The sequence below is a fragment of the Myotis brandtii genome, unplaced genomic scaffold (genome assembly GCF_000412655.1).
Source record: "Myotis brandtii unplaced genomic scaffold, ASM41265v1 scaffold133, whole genome shotgun sequence".
NCBI lineage: Eukaryota > Metazoa > Chordata > Mammalia > Chiroptera > Vespertilionidae > Myotis > Myotis brandtii.
This window is the reverse complement of record NW_005354718.1, coordinates 2,037,512-2,063,279: the sequence shown is the minus strand read 5'-3', so window position 1 is coordinate 2,063,279 and position 25,768 is coordinate 2,037,512. Positions and strand designations below refer to the sequence as shown.

Below are 25,768 nucleotides of genomic sequence, written 5' to 3'. Positions count from 1 at the left end.
GCCAGCCTTCCTGTGGTTCTGGATGATGTCCGTTTTGTCTTTTAGTTGTATTTTTGAAGTGGTTGTTCGAGGCAGCAATTTCCGGTGTTTACCTATGCCGCCATCTTGGTTTCTCCTGCCTGGGTCATTAGTCTTAAATGCTATCAAATACCGGATGTTCTTTGGCTGGATCTGGTGTGTGCCCCCTGTACACTGGAGAACCCATATGATTTTCTTATCTTTTGTTTTCTCAGTTGATTTTTCAAACATTGCTCCATGTACTTTATTGGAGATAAGTAATACAAAAAGAGAATAGAATTGGGTCCCAGCCTGTTTGGAATAATGTCAGTGGTGGCAGAATGACTTCCTACAAGTGAAATATTGATCTGTCTAATGAAGAGTTACCTAACCTCTTACAGATCAATCCCCTGGCATTCAATAATATATAGTATTACACTACAGTTATAAAGCTTTAGTAGTTTTATTTTTGGTACAGAAAGCACTGTCCTCCCAAGGGTTTGTTATGCCCCTTTGTAGATACCTGCACCTTAATTTAACACTCAAAGATAAGCATCACTTATTTGTATTCTTATGCTTTATGAAAATATAGTAGTGTGTTCAGAGCACCTGTTCAGAGAGGTCCTTATAACAACTAATGAATTTTCTGAGAAATTCAGATGTGGGCAATATGCTTTATGGGAAATTGGTGGTGAAATCTGAAAGTTTATCTAATTGAAGTTACAGTCACTTCCTTTTTCTCTTTTTAAATTTTATTTTCTGTTATGGATAGATATTTGCTCTTGTAGTGGCTTAGAATGTATACTGAGTTACTGAGCTAGTAGGCCACAGGTAGCTGAAAGCTAATTATGTAAGTGTAGAAACACTGTTCTGCTTTTAGTCTACAGCATACATATATTAAAATACCAATCAAGCAGTGCATTTTGCAATTTGTTGATCTATCTATCCTAAGAACTCTCTGCTTTCAAATAAGCAGGATGATCTTTACATGGTATCTAGCCTTAAAGGTTTGCCCAGGTTCTAAATAATTATGTTGTTGAAACTCCATGTGTAACAGTTATTAAACATGTAATAAAGCCCATTATATCTGTGGCTACTGAATTGTGATCATGACTCTAGTAAAAAATATTTTATGTTACCACCTGATAAGTATGTAGATATACCAAATATTACACATACCTAAAATTTTAAAACAGAAAATTCACAAAACTATATGTAACCACATATACAGTATACCCTGGTTGTTTTTTCTTTTCTTTTTTTAAATGTTGGTGGGGACCTACTAAAAAATTATTTCATGCCCTAGCTTGTTTGGCTCAGAGGATAGAGCATCAGCCTGCGGACTGAAGCGTCCCAGGTTTGATTCCAGTCAAGTGCACATGCCCGAGTTGTTGATTCCCAGTAGGGGGCACGCAGGAGGCAACCGATCAATGATTCTCTCTCATCATTGATGTTTCTCTCTCTCCCTCTCCCTTCTTCTCTGAAATCAATAAAAATGTATTTTAAAAAAATAATTTCATGACCATCCCTACTCATGATTTGAAAAATACAGTACTAGATGACTGCACAATATTAGAATAGCTAGAGGACTAGATAAAGAGAAGTCACTATGTAGAAGATTCTGGATCATTCTTGTAATAGTAGGAAAGGACAGGAACTGACATTTTGGACTTTATGGAATAGTCTCACTTTCTGAATATGAAAGAGAAGACCAGAAGTTGCTCAGAGAGCAGTGTGTTTATTTCATTCCAGAGTTACCCTGACATGTAGCTCTAGTGATCAAAGTCCACCTGTGTCTTAGTATATTTTGGTATATATCTGTTATGTCCCTGATATTCAAAGATAGTTTAAATAAAAATAGGTGATTTTGAAAGAACCAACTGATTCAAACTTGAACAGTTTTATTGTGGGCACCATCCCCCAAGAGTGGCCTTGTTAGAATATGCCTCTCACCATTATTATACTGTTTCTCATAGAGGTTTCTCTTAACTGCATTTTTCTTATTCAAGAAACATTCATCTAGAGAAAATTGGTTTTGTTTGTTTTGCAAAGAAGAGTAAAGAAGGAAATTTTGGACACCTTATCCTTTAGTACAGATTTCCAAAATTCATTAGTTAAGAGTATAAAAGTTGATCTCGTCTTGTAAGGAGTTTGAATTTTCTGGTTATTCAAGAGCTGCAGTAACCAAGATAAGACTCATCATGATCGCGACACCTCGAGTTTATGGTCAGCGGACTCTGTTGCAGAGAATAATCCAAAGAAAGTGTTCATATAGATTCTGCAACAATACTTTTTCTTCTTTACTGGATTAACGATTTTGATTTTTGGATTTGCTGTGGCAGGTTTCTCCTTGGGTCAGAAAATGTTTCCCTTGGCAATGACATTGATAGCTACCGCCACTGTTTTTCTTATCGTTCTTATTGTGGTAAATGTTGATGTACACCGCCAAGAGTCAGGGGTAATTTATGTGGTAGAAAACTCGAGTGCAGCGGTTCTCAACCTGTGGGTTGCAACCCCTTTGGCAGTCAAACGACCCTTTCACAGGGGTCGCCTAAGACCATCCTGCATATCAGATATTTACATTACGATTCATAACAGTAGCAACATTACAGTTATGAAGTAGCAACGAAAATAATTTTATGGTTGGGTCACAACATGAGGAACTGTATTTAGAGGGCCAGAAGGTTGAGAACCACTGCTAGTGAATAATGGTAGGAGCTCTATAATTAATAGAAAGATACTTCTCTAGCATAAAGAATGTTTTATGATGTCCAGAAAGACAAAAACTTAATTAACATGAAAAAAGGCACTGTTACACAGTTGTCTTTTTTTTCTTCATTCCTTACCCACCCCCCCACCCCACCCCCAAGTAAGAATACAATTTAGATATTTGGGCATTTTATATAGTCGCTCTTCTCTTTGTGATCTGGTTATTTTAGGCATCTTGCACTTAGAAGGTGAAATAAATGATTGTTGAAGGACCTAGTGAGTGTTGGTGCATTGTATTATTGTTGCTTTTCTCTTTGGAACTTGGTGTGTATTCTTATCTCAGGGAATGTCCTTCAGCCTAAAAGTAAAAGTTTAGTCTTGGCCTCGCCGAGTGACTCGGTTGGAGCATCATCCTATAAACCAAAAAGCGTTCAATTACTGGTCAGGGCACTTATGTAGGTTGTGAGTTCTATCCCCAGTCAAGGAGCATACGGGAGGTAACTGATCGATGTTTCTCTGTCACGTCAATGTTTCTCTCTCCCCCACTTCCTCTCCCTCTAAAACCAATAAAAACATATCTTCAAGAGAGGATTTTTTAAAAAAAGTATAATCTTTCTCAGTATTTAAAATAGAATTTTGTGAAGAATTCTAACTTTTTCTTATGGGTTGGGAAACATGGGTAGTATTGGTAACTTGTTTAATCATTTATTGATTTCTTTTTATTTTTGTACATCAGGTATTTTTGTTCTGCATTTGAGCTGAGAACTAAATGTACTTCTTGACACTGAGGAAGTAGTTAATGTATAGAAATCTCAAGAGTAATTGTAAAAAGGGTCAATTGTAGATATTAGCCCCTATATTTCTACTAGAGGCCCGATGCATGAAATTCATGCACTGGGGGAAAGGGGTCCCTCAGCCCGGCCTGCGCCCTCTCGCAGTTCGGGACCTCTCGCGCCTTACCGCCTGCCTGCTGGCTCCTTACTGCTCGGCTCGCTGCTCCTTAGCCTTGCTGCGGAGGCAGGGGAGACTCCCACCACTGCCGCTGTGCTCGCCAGCCGTGAACCTGGCTTCTGGCTGAGCGGTGCTCCCCCTGTGGGAGCACACTGACCACCGGGGGGCAGCTCCTGCATTGAGCGTCTGCCCCCTGGTGGTCAGTGTGCATCATAGTGACCGGTCGTTCTGCCCTAATGGTTGCTTAGGCTTTTATTATATAGCCTAGGGGCCCGGTGCACGAAGATTTGTGCATGGGGGGTTTGGTTTGTTGCTCACAGAGGCATTTATTTTTCCCTTGCTTCATTGGTGGAGATTTCCTGGAAGTTTTAGGATATCTTCCCTTTAATTTTTCCTACACACTCTGATTTTACTTATGTCTCTCACCTTTGCTTTCCCTCCAGGCATCGTCCTTCCCAGTCCCAGAGCGCCTCTCACGCCCTCTCCTGCCTCCAGGCCTCACCCAGCTGGGATCAGGGACTGTTGCTCCCCCCACCCCACCCCCACCAGCGCCCCACGGATGAGAATGCAGGGGCTCAAAGGAGTCCGAGAATTTGAAAGCTGGGGAGCCAGGGCCTGAAGCCCAAGCCGCAGGCCTCTTCACACGGGGGACATCCACCTGGGACACTTGGAGGCTCCTGGGAGAGGCAGGAGGATGGGCGTATGGGGAGCGGGAAGCTGCAAAGAGAAAGAGACGTGAGGAGTGGAGATGCCTGGCCCTGCACAGCCTCTTTCAGCCTCAGTGCCCTCAGCTGTGCAGCCAGACACGTGGCCTCCACTGTCCCCAGGGCTCTCCCAGCTGGTGGCTCTGCACTAGGAGGAGTGGCAGGTGGCAAAGGCGGGCGTTGGGTGACCAGGACAGGCGGCTCCTCCTCCAGGCAGCCATCACCAGGCTGGTGTGCACGTCACCTATCTGCTGGGTCCTTCCAGCACCCTTTGGCCCTGGCCAGCTCTGGGGTTTGAAATTCGGACAGAAAAGATGAAGATTTCTTCTCCCCAGATTCTGCTCTTGCGTTCATTTGTTCACGCAGCAAGCGTTTACTGAGCATCTACTAGCTGCCCTGAGCCGACCTGAATCCTGGCAGGTCACCCTCCGAGCGTGCTCCATCTCTGTCCTCTGCTTACCCTGCTAATCCCCCCATCAGCCCGGGGAGGGGGGGACCTGGGGTGGAACTCAGAGGGGTCGTGGTTGTCACCGAGAGGGAGCTGGGCTGGTGGTGGCCAGCTGTGAAGTCGACGTGGGTTTTTCGGTTGAGAATCACACCCACATTGGCCACCGCGGGAGGAAGACGAGGGGGGCCTGATGCTGCGTGTGCTGGAAACACCGCAGGTGGCGAAAGGTTTTCCAGGCTCTGACCTCAGCGCGAACAGGCAAGATCCTAACCCAGTGATGGCGAACCTTCTGAGCTCGGCGTGTCAGCATTTTTAAAAACCCTAACTTAACTCTGGTGCCGTGTCACATATAGAAATTTTTTGATATTTGCAACCATAGTAAAACAAAGACTTATATTTTTGATATTTATTTTATATTTAAATGCCATTTAACAAAGAAAAATCAACCAAAAAAATGAGTTCGCGTGTCACCTCTGACAAGCGTGTCATAGGTTCACCGTCACTGTTATATAGGATACCTACATAACAGATTGCCTCAAAACCTAGCAGTTTAAAACAATAAACATTTAATATCTCACAGTTTCTTTGGTCAGGAACTTGGGAACAGCTCAGGTAGGTGGTTCTGGCTGTTAGGAAGTCAAAATAACAGCTAGGGCAGTGGTCGGCAAACTCAGAGCCAAATATCAACAGTACAATGATTGAAATTTCTTATGAGAGCCAAATTTTTTAAACTTAAACTATATAGGTAGGTACATTGTTATTAACTTAATTAGGGTACTCCTAAGCTGGCCTTTGCTAAAAACGTCCTCAATCTGATTGAGGTACGTTCGCTGAGGTCGACCCCTTCCAACTCTCCCATCCACACTCGTCTTGTATACTTGTTTCGTCCAGGCCGAAAACCGACTTCTGCGCATGGGCCACGAAGTTTCATTCGCACTGTACGTGTGCGCCCGCACGTGGTATTTTGTGGAAGAGCCACACTCAAGGGGCCAAAGAGCCGCATGTGGCTCGCGAGCCGCGGTTTGCCGACCACTGAGCTAGGGTTACAGTTACCTGAAAGATTGACTAGAGCCATAGCATCTGCTTCCAAGGTAGCTCACTTTCATGCCTGGCAAGTTGGTGTTGGCTGTTGGCTGGAGGCCTCAGTTCCTTGCTGTATCAACTCTTCCTTGAGGCTGCTTGAATGTCCTCATGGCATGGCAGCTGGCTTCCCACAGAGTGAATGACTCAAGAGAAAAAGAGTAAGAAGGAGCCACAGTGCCTTATGAGCTAGTTTTGGAAGACATTACATCTAAATCACACCCAAGGGGAGGGGAATTACATTCCACCTTTTGAAGAAAGGGGTATCCAAAAAATTGTGAACATCTCAAAAGAACCATAGACTTTTACTGCTGGGCTGATGCCTTTATATTGGTTACTTCATTATAAAGTTGGTTTTGGTATTCACTGTTCTGAGATTTTGTCTTAGGCTATAGATAGGTTCTGACTGTGACACCATGAAAGTTCTTAAACTGGAGAAGATGTTGGTATCTCTCCCTGCTCTCCAGGTCATTCATTTGTCTATAGTTTTATTAGCCATAGCAAATGTCAACTGTATTTATATTATATACAGTATAATATCTGGCTTTCATTTTCAACAGGAATTCATTGCTCTTAAGACCTAACTAACCCCATGTGAGCAAAACTTTTCCTTGCAAGCTATGTTCTATTCTGTATCTTTCATTTCATTTTGATTTGCCAATTTACATAATTGGTAACTGATTATATAAATTTTATTATTCATAAACATAATGCTGAAGAGATGCTGTTTCTCCAACTCTGTTTTGCTTTTCTTTTGTGGTACTAGGAAGTAGAGTAGCCTTTTTTTAATATTTAAGTAAACACAAATTACGTTTCAAAGTTTTGATGAAAGAACATTTGAGTTGAATCTAGATTCAATGCTCAAGATCAGTCTTAAAAGTAAAGGTTGGTGTTATTCTCAGACAGACCTGAGAAAAGAGAGAGGGGGGAAATGCTAAAATCAGAAGTGTGTGTCAGGAATCTTTCTCTTGCACTATTCAAATAATAATTTTGAATTAAAATTCCTTTGTACCCTGACCGGTTTGGCTCAGTGGATAGAACGTCGGCCTGCGGACTGAAGGGTCCCGAGTTCGATTCCGGTCAAGGGCATGTACCTGGGTTGCGGGCACATCCCCAGTAGGGGGCGTGCAGGAGGCAGCTGATAGATGTTTCTCTCTCATCGATGTTTCTAACTCTCTATCCCTCTCCCTTCCTCTGTAAAAAATCAATAAAATATATTTTTAAAAAATAAAATAAAATTCCTTATAGCTACCAAATTAGCTTTGAATCAATTTTCACATAGCCAGCTTTATCCTCTTAAGGCCGAGAATCCTTCATTCTGTTTCCTTTTATGCCTTCATTTCTTTTATAAGCAGTAGTAGGTATTGTTCCAGTAGCCTGTCTTCTAAATACAGCTTTCTATCATCAGAACTGAGGTGAAGGCTTTGTTCTTATTCTTCTGAGGACAGATAATGAGTGTTGACTTAGCTACATGTTGTCATCTTATTCTTGGTAAGCTATCTCAGATCACATACTACTTGAGATCATATTCATCATTCTAACCCAATCCTAACGTCTTCCTCTCCCTTTACCCCCACCCCGACCCTGCATGAATGTAATGAATCTGGACAGTGAGAACCTCCTTTTTCCCCTCCAGTATACCCTTGTTCTTACCTGGCAGTGAATATGAAATTTGAATTCTGTGTTACAGAGTTCAAGTACCATCCTCATAATATTGCCTTTGGGATAATACATAAACATCAAGGGACTAACAGATGACACTGTTGTTTTGAACAAAGTTTGGGGCCTTTTAAAAATCTCTTTCTTGCCGAACCGGTTTGGCTCAGTGGATAGAGCGTCGGCCTGCGGACTGAAGGGTCCCAGGTTCGATTCCGGTCAAGGGCATGTACCTTGGTTGCGGGCACATCCCCACTGGGGGACGTGCAGGAGGCAGCTGATCGATCTCTCTCATCGATGTTTCTAGCTCTCTATCCCTCTCCCTTCTTCTCTGTAAAAAATCAATAAAATATATATTTAAAAAAAAATCTCTTTCTTGACATGAATGCTTATCTGATATTTTCTTCTTTTGTTATGCTATGTTCCAATTAATTTCATTGTGCTCCACCCTACTTTGCTGGTGAGAATTTCAGGAAGAAATAGTATTTAGTTAAAAACTTTCATAAATTTATTATCACATACTTCCCTTGCCACTGTGGGCTTTAGCCAGAACTCCTTTGTTGTATGGTTTTGCAGGGATTAAAGAATGCAAGTCTAAAAAAAAAAGAATGCAAGTCTCACACATATGAATCTTTTTTATTTTTAACATTGTTTTTAGAAGAATAAAGACAAAAACCAGAATCTGTAGGAAATATACCATTTAGCCATCTTTTGGGGAGGAAAACAGATTTTATACTATAACCAGTTAAATGTTACATTAAGAATGATGATTGTCAGGAACAGAGTACCAGCATTGATTCCATCTCCTGTCTCAGTCTCAGTGAAACTGTTTTCATGGTAATTAGGCATCATATGTATTGAAAGCTTATAAACGCTCCATCTGTAGTAAGCTAACTACCTCATGAAATTGGGAGCATTTCAGATTTTGGAATTTAAAATATACAAAAGGATCTAAACATAATATTTTTTAAAGAGTGGTGTGTGTTTAAGTTTTAAACACTGTTCTCTATTAAATGCTTAGAGAGCTTTGACTCTTGATGAAGAATCCCCCAAACAGGAAGTTTTCAAAAACTTCCTCGCTCCCAGCTGGTTTGGCTCAGTGGATGGAGCGTCAGCCTGCGGACTGAAGGGTCCCGGGTTTGATTCCAGTCAAGGGCACATGCCTGGGTTGCTGGCTTGGTCCAACCTGCAGGAGGCAGCCAATCAATGATTCCCTCTCATCATTGATGTTTCTATCTCTCTCTTCCTCTCCCTTCCTTTCTGAAATCAATAAAAATATATTTAAAAAAAAAACTTCCTCGCTAAATGTTAATTTGCAACTACAGTGTCTGTCTATCTATCTGTCTATCTATCTGTCTGTCTGTCTATCATTTCCTTAGATTGTGAGAGCTGCCAACACCTCTTGTAGAAAGCCCTGGGAAGACATTGTGTTCAGGCTTTGTCTCTATTTTACTTTCCCCTTTTTTGTTTGATCACTTAGAATATCTCTGAAAATAGAATCCATGTAGTCTAGCAGTTGATTTATAAACATTATGCCCTTTCACTTAAAATGAGACCTTTTGCCCAACCAGTGTGACACAGTGGTTGAGCATCGACCTGTGAACCATTAGGTCACAGTTTGATTCCCAGTCAGGGCACATGCCCCAGTTGCGGGCTCAATCTCCAATAAAGGGTGTGTAGGAGGCAGCTGATCAATGATTCTCTCTCATCAGTGATGTTTCTATCTCTTTCTCTCTCCCTCCCCCTACCTCTCTGAAATAAAAAAAAAATTTTTCATTAAAAAATAAAGTGAGACCTTTTCTCTATATCTAAATTTGATGTTATTTAAGAACAAAAAAATCAGTTTCTAAGTAACGAAGAACTAATGTTAACATAAGCATGCTTTTAAATTTAAATAAGACATGGAGAGCAAAGTATGAACCCTTTTTAAATGGGTAAGTCTAGCTCTGGCCAATGTGGCTCAGTTGGAGCATCTTCCCATACACTGAAAGGTTTGATTCCTGGTCAGGGCACATACCCGGGTTTCGAGTTCAATCCCGGTCGGGGCATGTGCGGGAGGCAACCGATCAATGTTTCTCTCTCACATCAATATTTCTCTCTCCCTTCTGCTCTCTAAATATCAATTTTAAAAATGTATAAATGGGCCCAGCTTGCATGGCTTAGTGGTTGAGCGTCGATCTATGAACCAGGAGGTCACGGTTCGATTCCGGGTCAGGGCACATGCTGCGTTGCGGACTCGATCCCCATTGGGGATGGGGGTGGGGAGTTGCAGGAAGCAGCCCATCAATGTTTCTCATCATTGATGTTTCTATTTCTCCCTCTCCCTTCCTCTCTGAAATCAATATACATATATTTTTTTTATTTTTTTTTATTTTTATGTATAAATGGGTATGTCTGTATCTGAGGGGAAAACGTCTGTGTTTTCTATCATTCTGCCCTACTTATTTTCACTTGACTTTTACATGGGGCCAAAAGAATTACAAAAGCCTGATTTCACTGCTGGCAGCAAGATGCATACAGCTGCCATTGTCAACAATGTAATGAGACATTCAAAAACATGAGGAAGGGACAACAGAATAGCAAAACCTAGGACACATTATAACCAAGTTACATCTCTTATAGTGTGACATTCTGTTTCTTTTTTTCTAATTTGTTTTAGGCCAAAGTAGACTAAAGAAATAATGACCCTTCATTTCTGTCCTATCCCCTTAAGCTTCCTACACAGTGGCGTTTAAGGTGTCCTTTGTGTTCTTCTTTGTTACATGTTGAATTTTTCTGTGTCTAGCAGTTCATGTCATTTATGTGAAGAGAATGTGGATAGTGTGGTACCATTAATGGACTCGCTGTACTAAGGAAGGTTGAGTAGAATCAATGTTAAAAGAATATAATCTAGAAAAGTATAGATTGAGTAAAATAGGGCAGCAGCAGTCAGGGTTTCTCTAAAGCTAAGGCTGTATATGTTGAACATTTTGACCTGTGAATTTTTTTTTTTTTAATCAGGAATCAGAAGTTTATAAATCACCTTGACTTAGTGACTTCCAATGAGACTACCATCTTTTTTTTCTAAATATATTTTTATTGATTTCAGAGAGGAAGGGAGAGGGAGAGATAGAAACATCAATGGTGAGAGAGAATCATTGATCAGCTACCTCCTGCACGCCCCCTACTGGGGATCGAGCCCACAACCCTGGCATGTGCCCTTTACCAGAATCGAACCCGGGACCCTTCAGTCCTCAGGCTGATGCTCTATCCACTGAGCCAAACCAGCTAGGATGAGACTATCATTTTAACCTAGCTCCTATAAGATAAGTGAACATGTCCTAATTTGAGAATGACCATCTCTGGAAATAGAATTGTTGGACTTTTTCCAGAACTTTATGACAAATGACATATTGTGTTAAAAGGACTTTCTACCGTGAAATTTGTATCCCTTTCTTATTAATAACTATAATGTTGAAGAGAAAATAATTGAAGGAAATATTTATTCTTTCATTTTTTTTTATTTTAAGGATTTTTTAAAATATATTTTTTATTGATTTCAAAGATGAAGGGAGAGGGAGAGCGAGAAACATTAATGATGAGAATCATTGGTTGGTTGCCTCCTGCACACCCCCTACTGGGGATCGAGCCTGCAACCCAGGCATGTGAACTTGACCGGAATCGAACCTGGGACCCTTCAGTCCGCAGGACAATAGATGCTCTATCCACTGAGCCAAACCAGCTAGGAGTGAAATAAAAATAGGGTTCTGTTGGTTTTTGCCATTTGAGAATACTTAAAATGAGGGTGACTAAGAAATCCCTGACAGAGACATTGTTTATTTTTCTTTAGAAGTTAGTAAAGAATTCAAAGTCTTTAGGTAAGCCCTGGCTGGGTGGCTCAGTTGGTTGGAGCATCATCCCTACACCAAAATGTTGTGGGTTCAAATCCCAGTCAGGGCACATACCTGGCTATCTATCTCCCCCTCCCTCCCTCCTTCTCACTCTCTCTGAAAGGCAATGGAAAAAAATATCTTCGGGTGAGGATTAACAACAACAAAAAACTATCAGAAGCTTCAAATTCTTTTGTGGGTAATAACAGGGACCTCAATATCTAGAGAAAAAGGTCAAGCACATCAAAACTACATGAACCCACCATTATTTTGGTGGTGGTGTGGTTTTTTGTGTCATGTATTTTTTTTAGGTTTTGTTTTTTTTTAATTGATTTCAAAGAGGAAGGGAGAGGGAGAAGGAAACAATGATGAGAGAGAATAATTGATTGGCTGCCCCCTGCATGCCCCACACCAGGGATTGAGCCCACAATCGGGGCATGTGCCCTGACTGGGAATCGAACTGTACAACCTTCTCGTGCATAGGTCGATGCTCAACCACTGGCTGAGCAAAACTACATGGACCCACTATTGTAATAAAGCATTGTAAAGACTTCCTATGGTGTGATTAGAAACCACCAAAGCTGGCCCACCTGTTCTGGAGACAGTTAAAGCCTTTTATTTTGTTCATGACCATTATTTAGATGTTAATTGTTTCATGGAAACTGATTATGATACACATGTCCTACTAGACAACTTGAGGTGACTTCTCTCAAACTGTGATCCTAAAGAACCCATTTACTTTGGGAGAAGATATGTATTGAATAAAGACACCTTGAAGATATGGTACTGGAAGTTTTTGGTACTGGAACTATAGCTATTGTCCTGCAGAGGATGCTGGTAACTGTTCATCTAGCAGTTTGTTTGTTTTTTCTTGACTTTACAGCAATGTATAAATTTGACTACGTTGTGTATTATCTTCATCTATACAGTTACTTAAGTTATCAACCTGCCTTATTTAAGAAGCCAGTAAAACAGAAGTAATAAAAAATGAGGATCCAACAATAAATGTCTAACACTGAAGAAAGAACTGCATCTGTTATATAAAACAATGTAGCCCTAGCTGGTTTGGCTTAGTGGATAGAGCGTCGGCCTACGGACTGAAGGGTCCCAGGTTCGATTCCGGTCAAGGGCACATGCCCAGGTTGTGGGCTCGATCCCCAGTGGGGGGCATGCAGGAGGCAGCCAATCAGTGGGACTCTCTCATCGTTGTTTCTATCTCCCTCTCCCTCTCCCTTCCTCTCTGAAATCAATAAAAATATGTTTTAAAAAATAGAATAATGTAATCTCACTGACAAATTCCATACTTTATATGAATGGCTGTAAACTGAAGCTTTAACGTGAGCTGTGGAGTCTCTGAAAATGTATTTTTGCCCTGCCTGGCATCACTCAGTGGTTAGAGCATCAGCCTGAGCACTGAAGGGTTTCAGATTCGATTTCCAGTCAAGGACATGTACCTGGGTTGCAGGTTTGATCCCCAGGCCTAGTTGGGGCACATGCAGGAAGCAACCAATCAGTGTATTTCTCCCACATGGATATTTTTTCCTCCCCTTCCCCCTTTCGTTCCACTCTCAAAAGAATCAATGAGGAAGGGGGGAAATATCTATACTCCAGTGAGGATTAACAATAAAAGAAACTAAAAAGAAAATGTACTTTTGATACAGTAATCTAAATGAAGAATTTATATTTTTTAAATAATAGGTAGAGGAACTAAAGAGATACTGTTTCTTCTTCCTGACCACTTGTATTGATGTCACTGCATAAATAAAATAGCTAACCTCACTAGAATTACACTGCACTATGTTAGTACACACATGTGATGCTAAGCAGATTTGCCTTAAAGAAAAATTTAGAAGGAAATTTTGTTGGTTGTCATTGTTTTTAACTCAAGACATGAGGTTGCACCCTGGCCGATGTTGCTCAGTTTGATTGTTGCCCTATGCTCTGAGCAGTTGCCGGTTTGATTCCTGATCAGGGCGCATGCCCGGGTTGCGGGCTCGATCCCCAGTAGGGGTTGTGCAAGAGGCAGCCAATTGATGTTTCTCTCATTGATGTTTCTCTCCCTCCCCCTTCCTCTATCACTCTAAAATCAATAAAAACATATTTAAAAAAAAAAAAAGACATGAGTTTGCATCCATGGTATAACAAATGAACCAAACGTCCCTGCACATACATTACATAGTGTTTTCTCTAATGAAGGTTTTGTATCACCATTTATAATTAACAGCATCTTTTCCAGAAAAAGGTAGAATTAGAAATGATGCTTAGGTACTTTAATAAAACCACATTTTGAAATTAGTATGGATTTTGTCTATATTATACTTTTGGTTATAAGTAGTGTTTGTTTATTAGAATTAATAATATATACTAGTAAGAATGCCTTTAAATCAGATGTTTAACTTGTGATATTTTCCCCAGTTTTGATTACATTAACCATAATTATCAATGGCACTAATTTGACTTTTTGTTTTGTAGTCTCTGGTTTTCAGCAGCCACTGTAAAGCAGTGAGTGGCTACTCAGACCAGGTCATCCATCAGCGGAGATCAGCTACCTCCTCGCTTCGTTGCTGCCTGCTCACTGAGCTACCATCTTTTTTGTGTGTGGCCAGTCCACGAGTAAGTGCCACAGAAGGGAAGAGACAAAGTAGATGGTATTGGAAGAAATAAACAAATTTTCAAGGCATCCATATCTTAAACGACTGTTTTAAGCTATTTGGATATTGAGAAACATACAGATTCTTAGTATTTAGAAAAAGCATCCTCACCACAGTCTTGGCTTTCCCAAGACAGCACTTCTCACCTTGAACTGGGTTAGTTTAAGAATTGTATTGACCCTGGCCGGTGTGGCTTAGTTGGTTGGAGGCAGCCTCCTATGCCCCAGAAGTCATGGGTTTGCTTCCCAGTCAGGGCATATACCAGGTTATGGTTTGAACCCCCTGTCGGGGCACATGAGGGAGGCAACCCATCGTTGCTCCTCCCTCCCTCCTTCCTCCCCTCCCTCACCTGTCCGTCTCTCTCTAAAATCAGTAAAGGCATATCCTCGGGTGAGGATTAAAAAATTAAAAATTTAAAAAGAATAGTTGAATGGTAGATAGTTGTGGTTTTTTCCCCCTGACCTTGTCTCTCCTCTGTAGTTCCTCTCATTTAGTCAGGGGCTCTAATCTACCATGGCAGCAAGCCATCTGTCAGGTAGATTATCACCCAACAACAATTGTGATATTTGACAACAGGTCAGGGACAGTGGAATATTTGAAAAGAAGAGGGAGCCATTTGTCACCTGCATTGAGGTTTTTGAGGGTTTTTCAGAGGAGGGGGCCAGATTGGCAGGGAGATTTGATCTGGCCTTATCGCCTCAGCGCAGTCTCCAAATAACAAAAGGAAACATAACACTCTGGCTTCAAGAAACTTCTTAGTCTGGTGTTCTCACTTTCCTCAGCAGTCCTGCCTGCACTGTGGTTCACAAGTATGTTCCTTCTGAAAAGTGACTGTTGTGCAGTCATGGTCTTATTTATAGACTGGGGGTTTATGTTGCAGTTTTAACTTTGAGCACTGTTGGATTCTTCCTATCACCTGTTTACTAAAACAGGGCACTCCGGTGATTGTTGACAGCATTGTTGCAAAGGCTGCCCCCTTGGCATACTGTGGTGGTTTACTTTGCTTACACCTTCTCTCTTTCTGTCCTTATTAATCAATGCCAGATACAACCTCAAAGAAGGATATGAAGGGAAGAGAAGCAGAGTAGAGATGTGACTAGACTTTGGTTTGAGCAAAGATCAAGTTTCTGTCTTTCTGTCTTGTTTTCTTTTGCTTTAAGGGGCAACTTTCATAGCCAGGAGACTCTTTAAGAGGCTGACATTTCTTACCCTTCTGTGTGCTTTTTTCTTGTTTCCTCCACTCATCCTAGCAAGTTTACTTTTTCACAGTTCTATTCAGAGAAGGGAGAGTCTTTTGAATCTTCCTTAGTGATTTTTCCCACCATCATTTATATCAGCTTGCATCTTTATTAAGTTATCAAAGATCAGAATCCGGCAGAGGGTCCAAAGAAAGATGATGACTGGAAATGAGATGATATTATTGAGTCCCATGGACTCCTGCCTGCCTAGATTTCTTTCTGCTGGTCCTGTGTTACATGAATTTGATTCCCTTGCTGCTGTCCTCTTCATTTGATTTACATTGATTATCCAGTTGATACAGAGAAATGCACTTTTTTTAGGAAACATCTAAAGCCAAGTGCTTCCATAGAAAGCAGCCTTCAGGCTTCATGGTTATGTGGTTTGTTTCCGTCTCACTCTCCTAATATGATGTGTATACCGCGAGGCCTGAGAAGAGGAAGTATAGATTTTTGAGAGCCGTATGTCAAGATATTTTTACTTTTCATATTCCCAGTATTTTATGGAGCCAATAAAAAGTGAACTGCCTTGAACTATAATTGCATTTATGGACATAAAAATTCTTTGTTTTTACCATTCCAAGGTCTATAGTCAACCACTCTGAAGAACAACTCTATTTTCTGAACATAGTCACACATATGCACCCCAACTGTACTTCAGAGTATTGTTTTCGGAGGAGGTAGAAGTCTAAACCAAGGTTGCCAACCTTTCAGACCTCACGGACCACCAGTGGTCCGCGGACCACCGGTTGGCAACTGCTGGTCTAAACTGTCATGCATTGTGCTGCTGTTTCCATAAAAAACAATAAAAAGTAGCTTGAAGACTGCCATAGTGTATAAAGATGTGGAAGCAGTTAGAATAGGAGAAAGCTTTTATTGGACGAAAGGGCTCCTTTCCACCATCCTACTCAGCCCCTCCTGAAAATGGGAGTACTTACATGATGGTTATGAGGACAGGAAAAAGAGCTTTAAACATGTCTGGGTATTTTATATACACATACACAAATTCTTACCTTTGAGATCAGGCCTGGAGTATAAGGCAACATTTCATGCAATGTCTTAATTATATTTATTTCTCACCCATCTGTGATGGAGAGAAACTGACTTCCTTTGAATCCTCAACCTTGGCCTTGAATTAAGACAAATTTTCCTGGCACATGCTATGAAAACTAGGGTCAGTTCAGGAAGAACTGTGCCATTAAGGAAGGAATTATAGGAGCTGTTTTCTCATTAGCCCAGAACATAATTCTGCAGGGGTCATAAACTAGACCTGGAAATTCATCTTATTAAAAAATTGTAGCGCTTGGAGCGGTCACGCTTCCTAGAGCTAGAGCAGGAATATACGTGTCCTCAGGAAGGACGCGTTGAATGCTTGAGGAGGCAGCCCCTGAGATACTTTAGTTTAGGAAGTTAATGAAGCAAGAAACAGGTTAGCTTATGTGGTACTGAAAGGAGTATGCATTTCCATTTGTGGGAAGGGGAAAATAGTATGTCATGCTTCATTGCCCCCTGTTTCTGAACCATCAGGAAGACCATGTGGGTCAAGGCTGTCTATCTAGGACAGAGCTGACTTAGAAAGCAGGATTTAAGTAGAAATGGACTTGTTTGCCCCCCTTGAACCTCATGAGTTTGCTGCTTACGTATTCACAACATGACATTCTATGATTCTGCATATATCTTGATCCAGGGCTCCTGCCAAAGAAGCTTATCAAAACATTAAAAAATATTTCACTAAGAACTGTGCCTTGCAAACCTCCCAGTTTCAATCCTGGACTTGGAAGGATATCAGCAAAATGAAAGTTGGGAAATAGGTGAAAGTTTATAACTGAAAAAAGTTGGTTTGTTTTTTAAACTATTAAGACTGCCTAGTACTGAGTCCCAGGCAGGGAAAACGTTTTCCCCTGTGTCACTGTTGATCGTGTTCTTTCAGGCTAAGTTTCTAGCTTTTGATTTTTCATTTTGAGACTGTGGGCCCAAAGTCTTTTATATAAGTTCTGCTGATCTACAAAATAAACAACAAAACAACCCAAAGCAGTTATCTTTGAGTGTAAAATTGGCCAGTATGAGTCTCTCATAGGCTGTTTTACTCATCCAAGAGTATGCATGCTATTTGAGATATATAGAACTGGTCATACTTCTGTAGTCCAAACCACTGCTTTCTTAGCTATTTTTATGGAATTAGCAGATATTGATTGTGAGGTTCTGGGACTCAGAGGGTAGATGTCAGCTCTGATCCATTATCTGCTGGGCCACTGTCAGGACAAACCATAGCAGGGAAACACCCAATTTTTTTCCACCTGCTTTGTATTTCAGTATTTATTTGCCTGTGCTCAACTTTCAGTGGGAAAAATATAACTTGGAAATAAACTGTGGAGAGGATAAATGTTATATGAGATGATCAAAACCTTCTCTTAGTGCTACCTGGATAAGCCAATTTCTGTATGAGCCTGTCTGCATTTTGGAGCTCTAGGGGCTCAGCTTGCTGTGACCCTCTGTAGTTTTGCATCTGGACCATAGATGGCACTGCACCCTAGCAAACTCAGGTCAGCTTCATCGGGAGCATATTCTGTGGTTTTTGGTAAATGATGCTCTTTCTCTGGTTTTGGTATTCTCTGGTCCTCAGCAGAGACACCTGCAGCTCCATAGTAAGCTAGCTGACTGTTTATATACCCCGTGGCAGTATTTTCAAGGCTCAGCCTAAGATGTTGGGGTGCTTGTTAAAAACAGTTCTTAGTGAAATGTTTTGATAAGCTTCTTTGGCAGGAGCACTGGGTCAATATATACACAGAATCGTAGAATGTCATGTTGTGAATACATAAGCAGCAAACTCATGAGGTCTAATAGGGGGCAACAAGTCCATTTCTACTTAAATCATACTTTCTAAGTCTATTTGGCAAATAGAACTTTGCCAAAGCAGCATCCAGCAGTGAAGGGAGTTGCAAAGCCATCATATATATATGAATGATAGAATTATTCCTGACCTGGTATCCCAGTTTATCCACGAACTCCAACACTCTTTGGATCTTTAGTTTTGTTGTAGGTTCATGTTATAAGAGGTTGACCTTTTACCTGGGAAGGCTCATTAAGTCATTATTAAGGAAAGTTTAGTTTGTTAGAACAGGGAAGGTAAAACACATAGCCCAAGAATTAGTTGATTTCAAAGTTGAGGTTCCCAAAGGGCTTAGTGGGTGTGGAAAATGTGAAAGAACCATCTCATTTGACTCTGACTGTAGGTCACCGCAGTGCCATTGGATTCTTACTGCAATGACCGAAGTGCAGAGTATGAGCGGCGAGTGCTGAAGGAAGGAGGGAGTCTGGCAGCCAAGCAGTGTTTGTTGAATGGGGCCCCTGAACTGGCAGCAGACTGGCTAAATCAACGGTCCCAGTTCTTCCCAGAGCCAGCTGGAGGACTGTGGAGCATCAGGCCTCAGAATGGCTGGTCTTTCATCAGGATTCCAGGTGAGTCCTCTGTTTGCTTGAAATATGTTAACAGCTTTGGCAAGGACAAAACCAGGGAGATGCTCCATGTGGTGGTTTCAGATACTGGGAATTCAAAGTTTTGGGTTTCTGTTTCTTCTTCTGCCCTTAGTAACTTATTGGTAAGTATATTTAAATAATTTGTGACTTGAGTAGAGAGAAATGTGTTTTAGATTTGTGCTTACTCTCCTTTGATAAGCTTATAGCTATGAACGCTACTCTTACAAAAGGGGAGGAGGTAGAAATATACTTGGTAGAAAGGTTCAGTCACGTGAGTATGGTTGTCTTGTGCCATTGCCAAAGGGATGAAGGAGAATGTCGTCACTCACAGAAAGCCTAGTTCAAGTAGCATAGTGTCCTGCATGAAACGCTGGAGATCTGAGTGATAACCAGAAGTAAAACAGTGTGTTTTGTGTCAAAATGCTAGCAGATTCCCAGTCTTCCCGGGGTCGTGGTCATGGGTTGGAAGGAAACGAGGTTTTCATCTTTGCTTTAGTGAGACTACTTTTAAGGAAATTGAGTACAGGGGTCATGGGCTCATGTTCTTTGCTTACACCTGCAGGCAAACTGAAGCAGTAGCTTAGAGCTATTGTGTTAGTTTTGGTTGTCCACACTCTCTGATATTTTTATTGTATTCATCTTATTGGCATATAGCGGAAGTAAACTAGAGCTAAGCATTCAAAAGAAAGAATCTGCTATTTCTAAGAGATAACTGGATTAGGGTTTAAGACCTGGTTTTTCCATTTTAATGTTAACTTTGTCAAATGTCAAAAGACTTCGGGTCAACCTGCTGTAGTAGGTTGGGTATATGAGAACAGTATTGTAAATGGCCTCATAATTGGCTTAGAACATGTGAAAGCAGTGGGTGAAGATATATTGTTGTAAAATGAGGGAAACCCCAAGTATAAAGAATGCTTGAATACTGGTGGGAATAGAGGGATAGAATCCAGCAGGTATGAAAACCACAGAATCCCAGGCAGAAGATGAACACAGGTATTGAAAGAAGCAAGACAACACCATATTTCTTCTTTCTCCTGTCTTCATTCTGGCTGCTTAGTTCCCAGTACAGGAGTAGAAGACTTATTGCTGGCGCTGTGGGAATCTCTTGTGGCTTTTCCTGTTCTTTGAAAGAAAAATGGACCTTGTTTAAATAGCAGGAAGTGTCTGAGTTCTTTTCGCATCGATAAAAAGCACCAGCCTCACTGGCTGTTTACTGTGAGAACCAACCAGCTCCTCACTGACCCTATTGTGCTCTGTAGACTGGCTGGGGCAGGGCAGCAGGGGAGGGAGCCACTGGAAACCTATAGTTTATCTCTTTTCTCTGTACTTTTACATTTTCTATTTTCCTAGGAAGGGTTGGTTCCATTATGGTCCTTGAGAAACTAACCAAAATCTCCTGGATTTCACACATTGAATGTGTCTCCATGTTCACTGGAAGAAGGATTTACAATCCCTTCAAAAGTCTAGTCTCCTCCCCTTGGTAAAAGGAGATACTATTTAATGTTACCCTGATTTTACTGCCATGAGACACATTCGTTTTGTCTCTGAGCAGGATCTTACACTGTGGTCAGTAAGAACCTGTATCAAAGTGAAAATATTATAAGACTATAGGAATATAAGACAGAATTGTAGGAAAGATTGCAAGAAAGTAAGTCTGCTCATTTCAACATTTTTCTTGAGCTCCTGTTTTAAAGAAGGGGCTGGGCACAGGTTTGACTTGGCAAAATCAGCCTAATTTCTAGGAAATTGTGTTCTTGGCTCTACGCCCTGCTTAGTAATAGGCCGTACTCTTGCCCAATGCAACTTTGGTAGCTCTTAAAAAATTGGGTAACCGCCCTGGCCTGAGTTACTCAATGGTTAGAGCGTCAGCCTGCTCACTGAAGGGTCATGGGTTCTATTCTGGTCAAGGGCACATACCTGGGTTGCAGGTTCAATCCCTACCCCAGTTGAGGCATGATCGGGAGGCAACCAATTGATGTGTCTCTCAAATCGATGTTTCTCTCTGTCTTTCTCCCTCCCCCTTTCTCTCTCCATCTCCCCCCCCCCCCCCCCAAAAAATCGATGGAAAGTGAAGATTAACAAAACAAAACAAAAACGAAAAAATTGTGTAAAGGACGCCAGGCCCAGAAGACACCAGTGTATACAAAGAAACCAATTTTCCTGCATATCTTTATAAGGACAATTACTAGAGGCTGACTACCTCTATCTATCATGTTCATCAGAAAAACAAATGCTGTTCATTATTTAAGTGTTTTAAGACTTACAGAAGTCTCTTCTTAGGCCTTTTCCTTCAGGGCAATCCAAAGAAATCCAGTCTGTCCACTTCCACATCCCCCCCCCCCCTACACAATAACAGGCTAACAACAGGTACTAGTTCTTGCTTCTCTCAGGTGCATCAGAGTTCTGTCTATCAAAGTGTATGCACATCATCATCTCTGAGGTTTCGGAATTCTAGCATCAGTTCATTCTATTTAGCAAAATAAAATAGATGTGGGAAGCAGGAATATGTGACAGTCATTGAATCATGATTTTGAGATGAATTGAAACTTCTCAAAATTCAGATGCAAGACATTTGTGCACCCTTAAATATTTGTGTTGAGGGAGTATATGCAAATGGAGAGAGATTAGCAGGCTGCAAAAATCAGATGAGCTTAGTTTACCCACTCTTGCTCAATGACTGAAAAATATATGGGCTTTTTTTTTTTTTTCACCTTGCTGTGCTTTTAATGAGAAAAGAAAGAAACTTATTATCTGAAATTGATTGGTAGCTCTGTGGGGAATGTTTAGGAGCCATCAAAATTGAGGGACCCTGGGGAATCCAATTAAAGGAGAAGGGTAATTGTGACAAGAAGAAAACCTTGAAGTTGCTATGAAAGCATTGCTCCCTCATCAGACTTGGAATTTGTACAGGCCTCCTTGTCTGGTGCCAGAGAGAGGGCTTAGCAATTAGTTCTGTCCCAGCTGCAGTCATTTGATTGTGTTGGTAAGGAGACCAACAAAAAGAAGAGCATTTCAATAATCTAAACAGGACCAAACAAAGAGGCTGAACAAAGGTGTGTGTCACAGCGTCAGGGGGTGGAGGGGTGGAGGGAGAGATGTAGCCTGGCAGCGTTCCGAAGGTGGGAAAAGGCAGGCTACAGTGCAGAGGAGTAAACATCCAGGGCCTGTGGCTTTTGTAGCAAAACAGAGTGGCTGATGATTTGTTATGGTGCTGTCAGCACATCCGTTCTTGTTCAGTTTATACAATAATTGTGCACTTGGCAAATAACAAGAACTGAGAAATGACCATTGAGAACCCTTAGATTGCTTCACAGTTCTGAGGAAAATCCATGGGTTCAAACCCAGAAACTAAGGATAGACTATTTTTTTTTCTTAATAGTTTTCCTTTTTACTTTTAGCAGTTAGTTGTCTGTATAATAACTTTAGCCTTTCTCTCTCCCTTTTTGTGTTCCCCAGTCACTTCCACATATGCTCTTAAATCTCCCAGCCCCTTAAGCCTCATCTCTTCCCCTCTTAATAACAGCAATTGTTCAGGGCATGTTTATGGACCAGTCTGCAAACAGGAAACTCTACTTCCTGAAATGTGATGGGAGTTGAATGATACTGAATGGATAAGATGAAAATTTGTGAGTTAAGTATTCTTTAAGATCTTTGGCTGAAATTATTTTTTTTTTTAATGGGAAGAGGAAGGAGACAGTACAAGTTAGTGAGTGAAAGCAGCTTCCATTTCACAGAAACCCAACATCTTTTTAAAAAGCTGAACAAGCCCTAGAGTGTCTTTATTAAATTATAGCTTAGGATAATGGCATTTACCAGCCAACCTATTTGAAATCATCCAGGAGAGTGAGTTGAGTTGTTGTTTTTTTAAAGGCAGAAGAGCCGGCTGGTGTGGCTCAATTGGTTGGGCATTGTCCCATGCACTGAGAGGTTGCCTGTTCTATTCCAGGTCAAGGCACATGCCCGGGTTCCAGGCTCCATCCCAAGTGGAGGGGTTGCGGGGGAGGGCAAGAGGCAGCCGATCAATGTTTCACTCTCACATCGATGTTTCTTTCTCTCTTTCCCTCCCTTCCTCTCTCTCTCTCTAAAGTTCAATAAAAATATTTTTTAAATAAAAGGCAGAAGAGGGTATGTTTATTTGCATTTCTTGGTGTTTAAGTGACTCCAGGGGTTGGCAAGAGCAGGCCTTGTTTCTTTACATTCTCATACTTCCAGAAAGTAAACCATTTAGCCACAAGACTAGCAGAAACAGATATTGAGAGATAATATGGAAAAAGAAACAGCAGGTCTCTCAGGTCACTTACAGAAGATATGACATGGACATCACTTTTAAATGCCCATGTGTACCTGAGTGAGGGTTGGAGTGGGGAAGTTTTCAGATGCCTGTGTCTGATTGGGAACTATCGGTTGGGAAGGTACCTACACTTCCCTCTTTCAGGATATTTCTTCCCAGAGCACTATTGGATCACTATTTAACAGTGCTTTGCATTCTCCTCTAGAATACTTTCCTGCTTTCATGATTATTCGCATCCTGGTTGCAATAATTTTGGCTGCATACAGCTTTGCAGTGAGTGATTTTGCTGCTTCAATTAAATACAGTTTCCCCTTCCCCCCTTTTCTTCTCCCTAGGCAAGGAGAGCCTCATCACTGACAGTGGAAAGCTGTATGCCCTTGATGTCCTGCTGACTCGGCTCAAGTCTCAAGGACATAGGGTCCTTATCTACTCCCAGATGACCAGGATGATAGACCTACTGGAGGTAGGAGAAGGAACCTTGGCAACCTAGGACATCTTGTAGGAATCAGATATCTATGACTAATACTACTCCTGCTTAATGAGAACTCAAACAGCTTGATGATTTTACTGTCTGTAAAGGAGGAGAAGCAACTCCTGGCAGATGTGAGAGTATGCAAAGGATTTCCGCTTCCTTATTCCAATGAAATAGAACACCCCCTACTCCCTTCCTTTACTAGGGAAGAAATTCCCTAATTTTAAAGTACATCAGACCCTAGGAATTTCTTGAAAAATCCTCTGAAATTGTATATGGAAAATAAGATTTGTGATTTTTTCTTTAGGTAAAAAAATAGAAAGCGGCTTTCATCTTGAGTTAATGTAATGGTTCTCAATCTCTTGGGGGACCTTTAACAAATACTGATGTCTGGTTATTTAATAAGTTTGGAATGAGACCTAGGCATCAGGACATTTAAAAGCTCCTAAGGTGCCCGGCTGGCATGGCTCAGTGGTTGGATGTCGACCTATGAACCAGGAGGTCACAGTTCGATTCCTGGTCAGGACACATACCCGGGTTTTGGGTTCAATCCCCTGTTGGGGCATGTGCGGGAGGCAACCAATCAATGTTTCTCTCTCACATCAATGTTTCTCTCTTCCACCCTCTAAATATTAATTTTTAAAATGTATAAATGGGCCCTGCTGGCATGGCTCAGTGGTTCAGCATCAACCTATGAAACAGGAGGTCACAGTTAGATTCCCAGTCAGGGCACGTGCCTGAGTTTCAGACTTGATCCCCAGTGGTGGGGGAGGGGCGTGCAGGAGGCAGCTGATCGATGATTCTCTCTCATCATTAATGTTTCTCTCTCTCCCTCTCCCTTCCTCTCTGAAATTAATAAAATATGTTTTTAAAATAAGAAAAAGCTCCTAAGGTAATTCTAATATGCAACTGAAATTGACAACTACTGGGTTATGGTGAAAGATATAGTTGTCTTATTTTGCAAGGCAGCTTTTGTTTCTTTAGTTACTTCTCTGATGACATTCTCTCTATTTTCTTGTTGTCTGAGTAGTTGCTTGTTACTTGAGGGAGAGAAGCCATGGACATTGAAACAGGAGAGTGAATGAGAGGACAAATAATCACAAACCATTAGAGTAAATCCTTGGTGGAAGAATGTTGGAAAGCCACTTGTGGAGAGGCTAAAGCATCTGGATATCAGTATTGTATAAATATTCTCATGTTTTTCCATGGAGATTTTATGCATCTAAGGCTTTCTGTTCTAACCTGCTACTCCAGGGAATATTTGGTAATAAGTGGAAATTGGACCATGATTATCCCTATCTTGGGATAAGAAAGTAGAGATCATATTTTTATATCCGTACAGAAGGATGAAGGGTAGCAATAGGGAGTAATTTTTAGGTTCTTTGGGAGGCAAGGCTGGCTTGCTGAATTTTGCAATGAGCTTATTTGAATTTGGTAGCAGGCTCTTTTTTTAATAATCTGGCAATTTTTTTAGCAAGAGATAACAATGATATTTGAGGTCAATTTACAATTTACTCACTAGCCTATCTAATAAAAGAGTGATATGCAAATTAACCCTCACTCCATCACAAAGATGACGGTGGCAACAGAGCTGGAGCAATCAGGAGGCTTAGGTTGCCCCCGGCGATGGAGGAATCCAAGCTTCCCGCCTGCCCTGGCCAGCACTGGGCTCCACTCAAGGCTACAAAGTTTCAATTATAGAAGATAAATAAATCCCAGATACCTGCTTCCAGCCCGTGGCTGTGGCCAGCCTGAAAACGGCCCTCAGCCCTCACCCAGGCTGGCCAGGCACCCCAGTGGGGACCCCCAACCTGAAGGGGGTGTGGCCAGCCTGAAAACAGCCATCAGCCCCTCATTCAGGCTGGCCAGACACCCTAGCGGGACCCACACCTTGATCCGGGACACTTTTCAAGGTAAACCAGCCGGCCCCCACCCGTGCACCAGGCCTCTATCCTATATAATAAAAGGTAATATGCAAATTGACCCTAACAGCAGAACGACTGGGAATGACTGGTCACTATGACACACACTGACCACCAGGGGGCAGACACTCAATGCAGGAGCTGCCCCCTGGTGGTCAGTGTGCTACCACAGGGGGAGCTCTGCTCAGCCAGGCTGATGGCTGCCAGCACAGAGGTGGTGGCAGGAGCCTCTCCTGCCTCCTCAGCAGCGGTAAGGATGTCCAACTGCAGCTTAGGCCTGCTCCCCGCTGGCAAGTGGACATCCCC

The 25,768-nt window shown here is 41.6% G+C and overlaps 1 protein-coding gene across 3 annotated transcripts in view; it reads left to right on the top strand.

Moving 5' to 3' along the window:
* INO80 (INO80 complex subunit) overlaps positions 1-25,768 on the top strand; it is a 121,453-nt gene that overhangs the window by 54,455 nt on the left and 41,230 nt on the right. For all 3 annotated transcript variants that reach the window (XM_014534798.1, XM_014534797.1, XM_005860256.2), the window contains 3 exons: positions 13,887-14,027; positions 18,534-18,759; positions 23,404-23,531. In XM_014534798.1, coding sequence (XP_014390284.1) covers positions 13,887-14,027; positions 18,534-18,759; positions 23,404-23,531 — 495 coding nt within the window. The remainder of the gene's footprint in view (positions 1-13,886; positions 14,028-18,533; positions 18,760-23,403; positions 23,532-25,768) is intronic.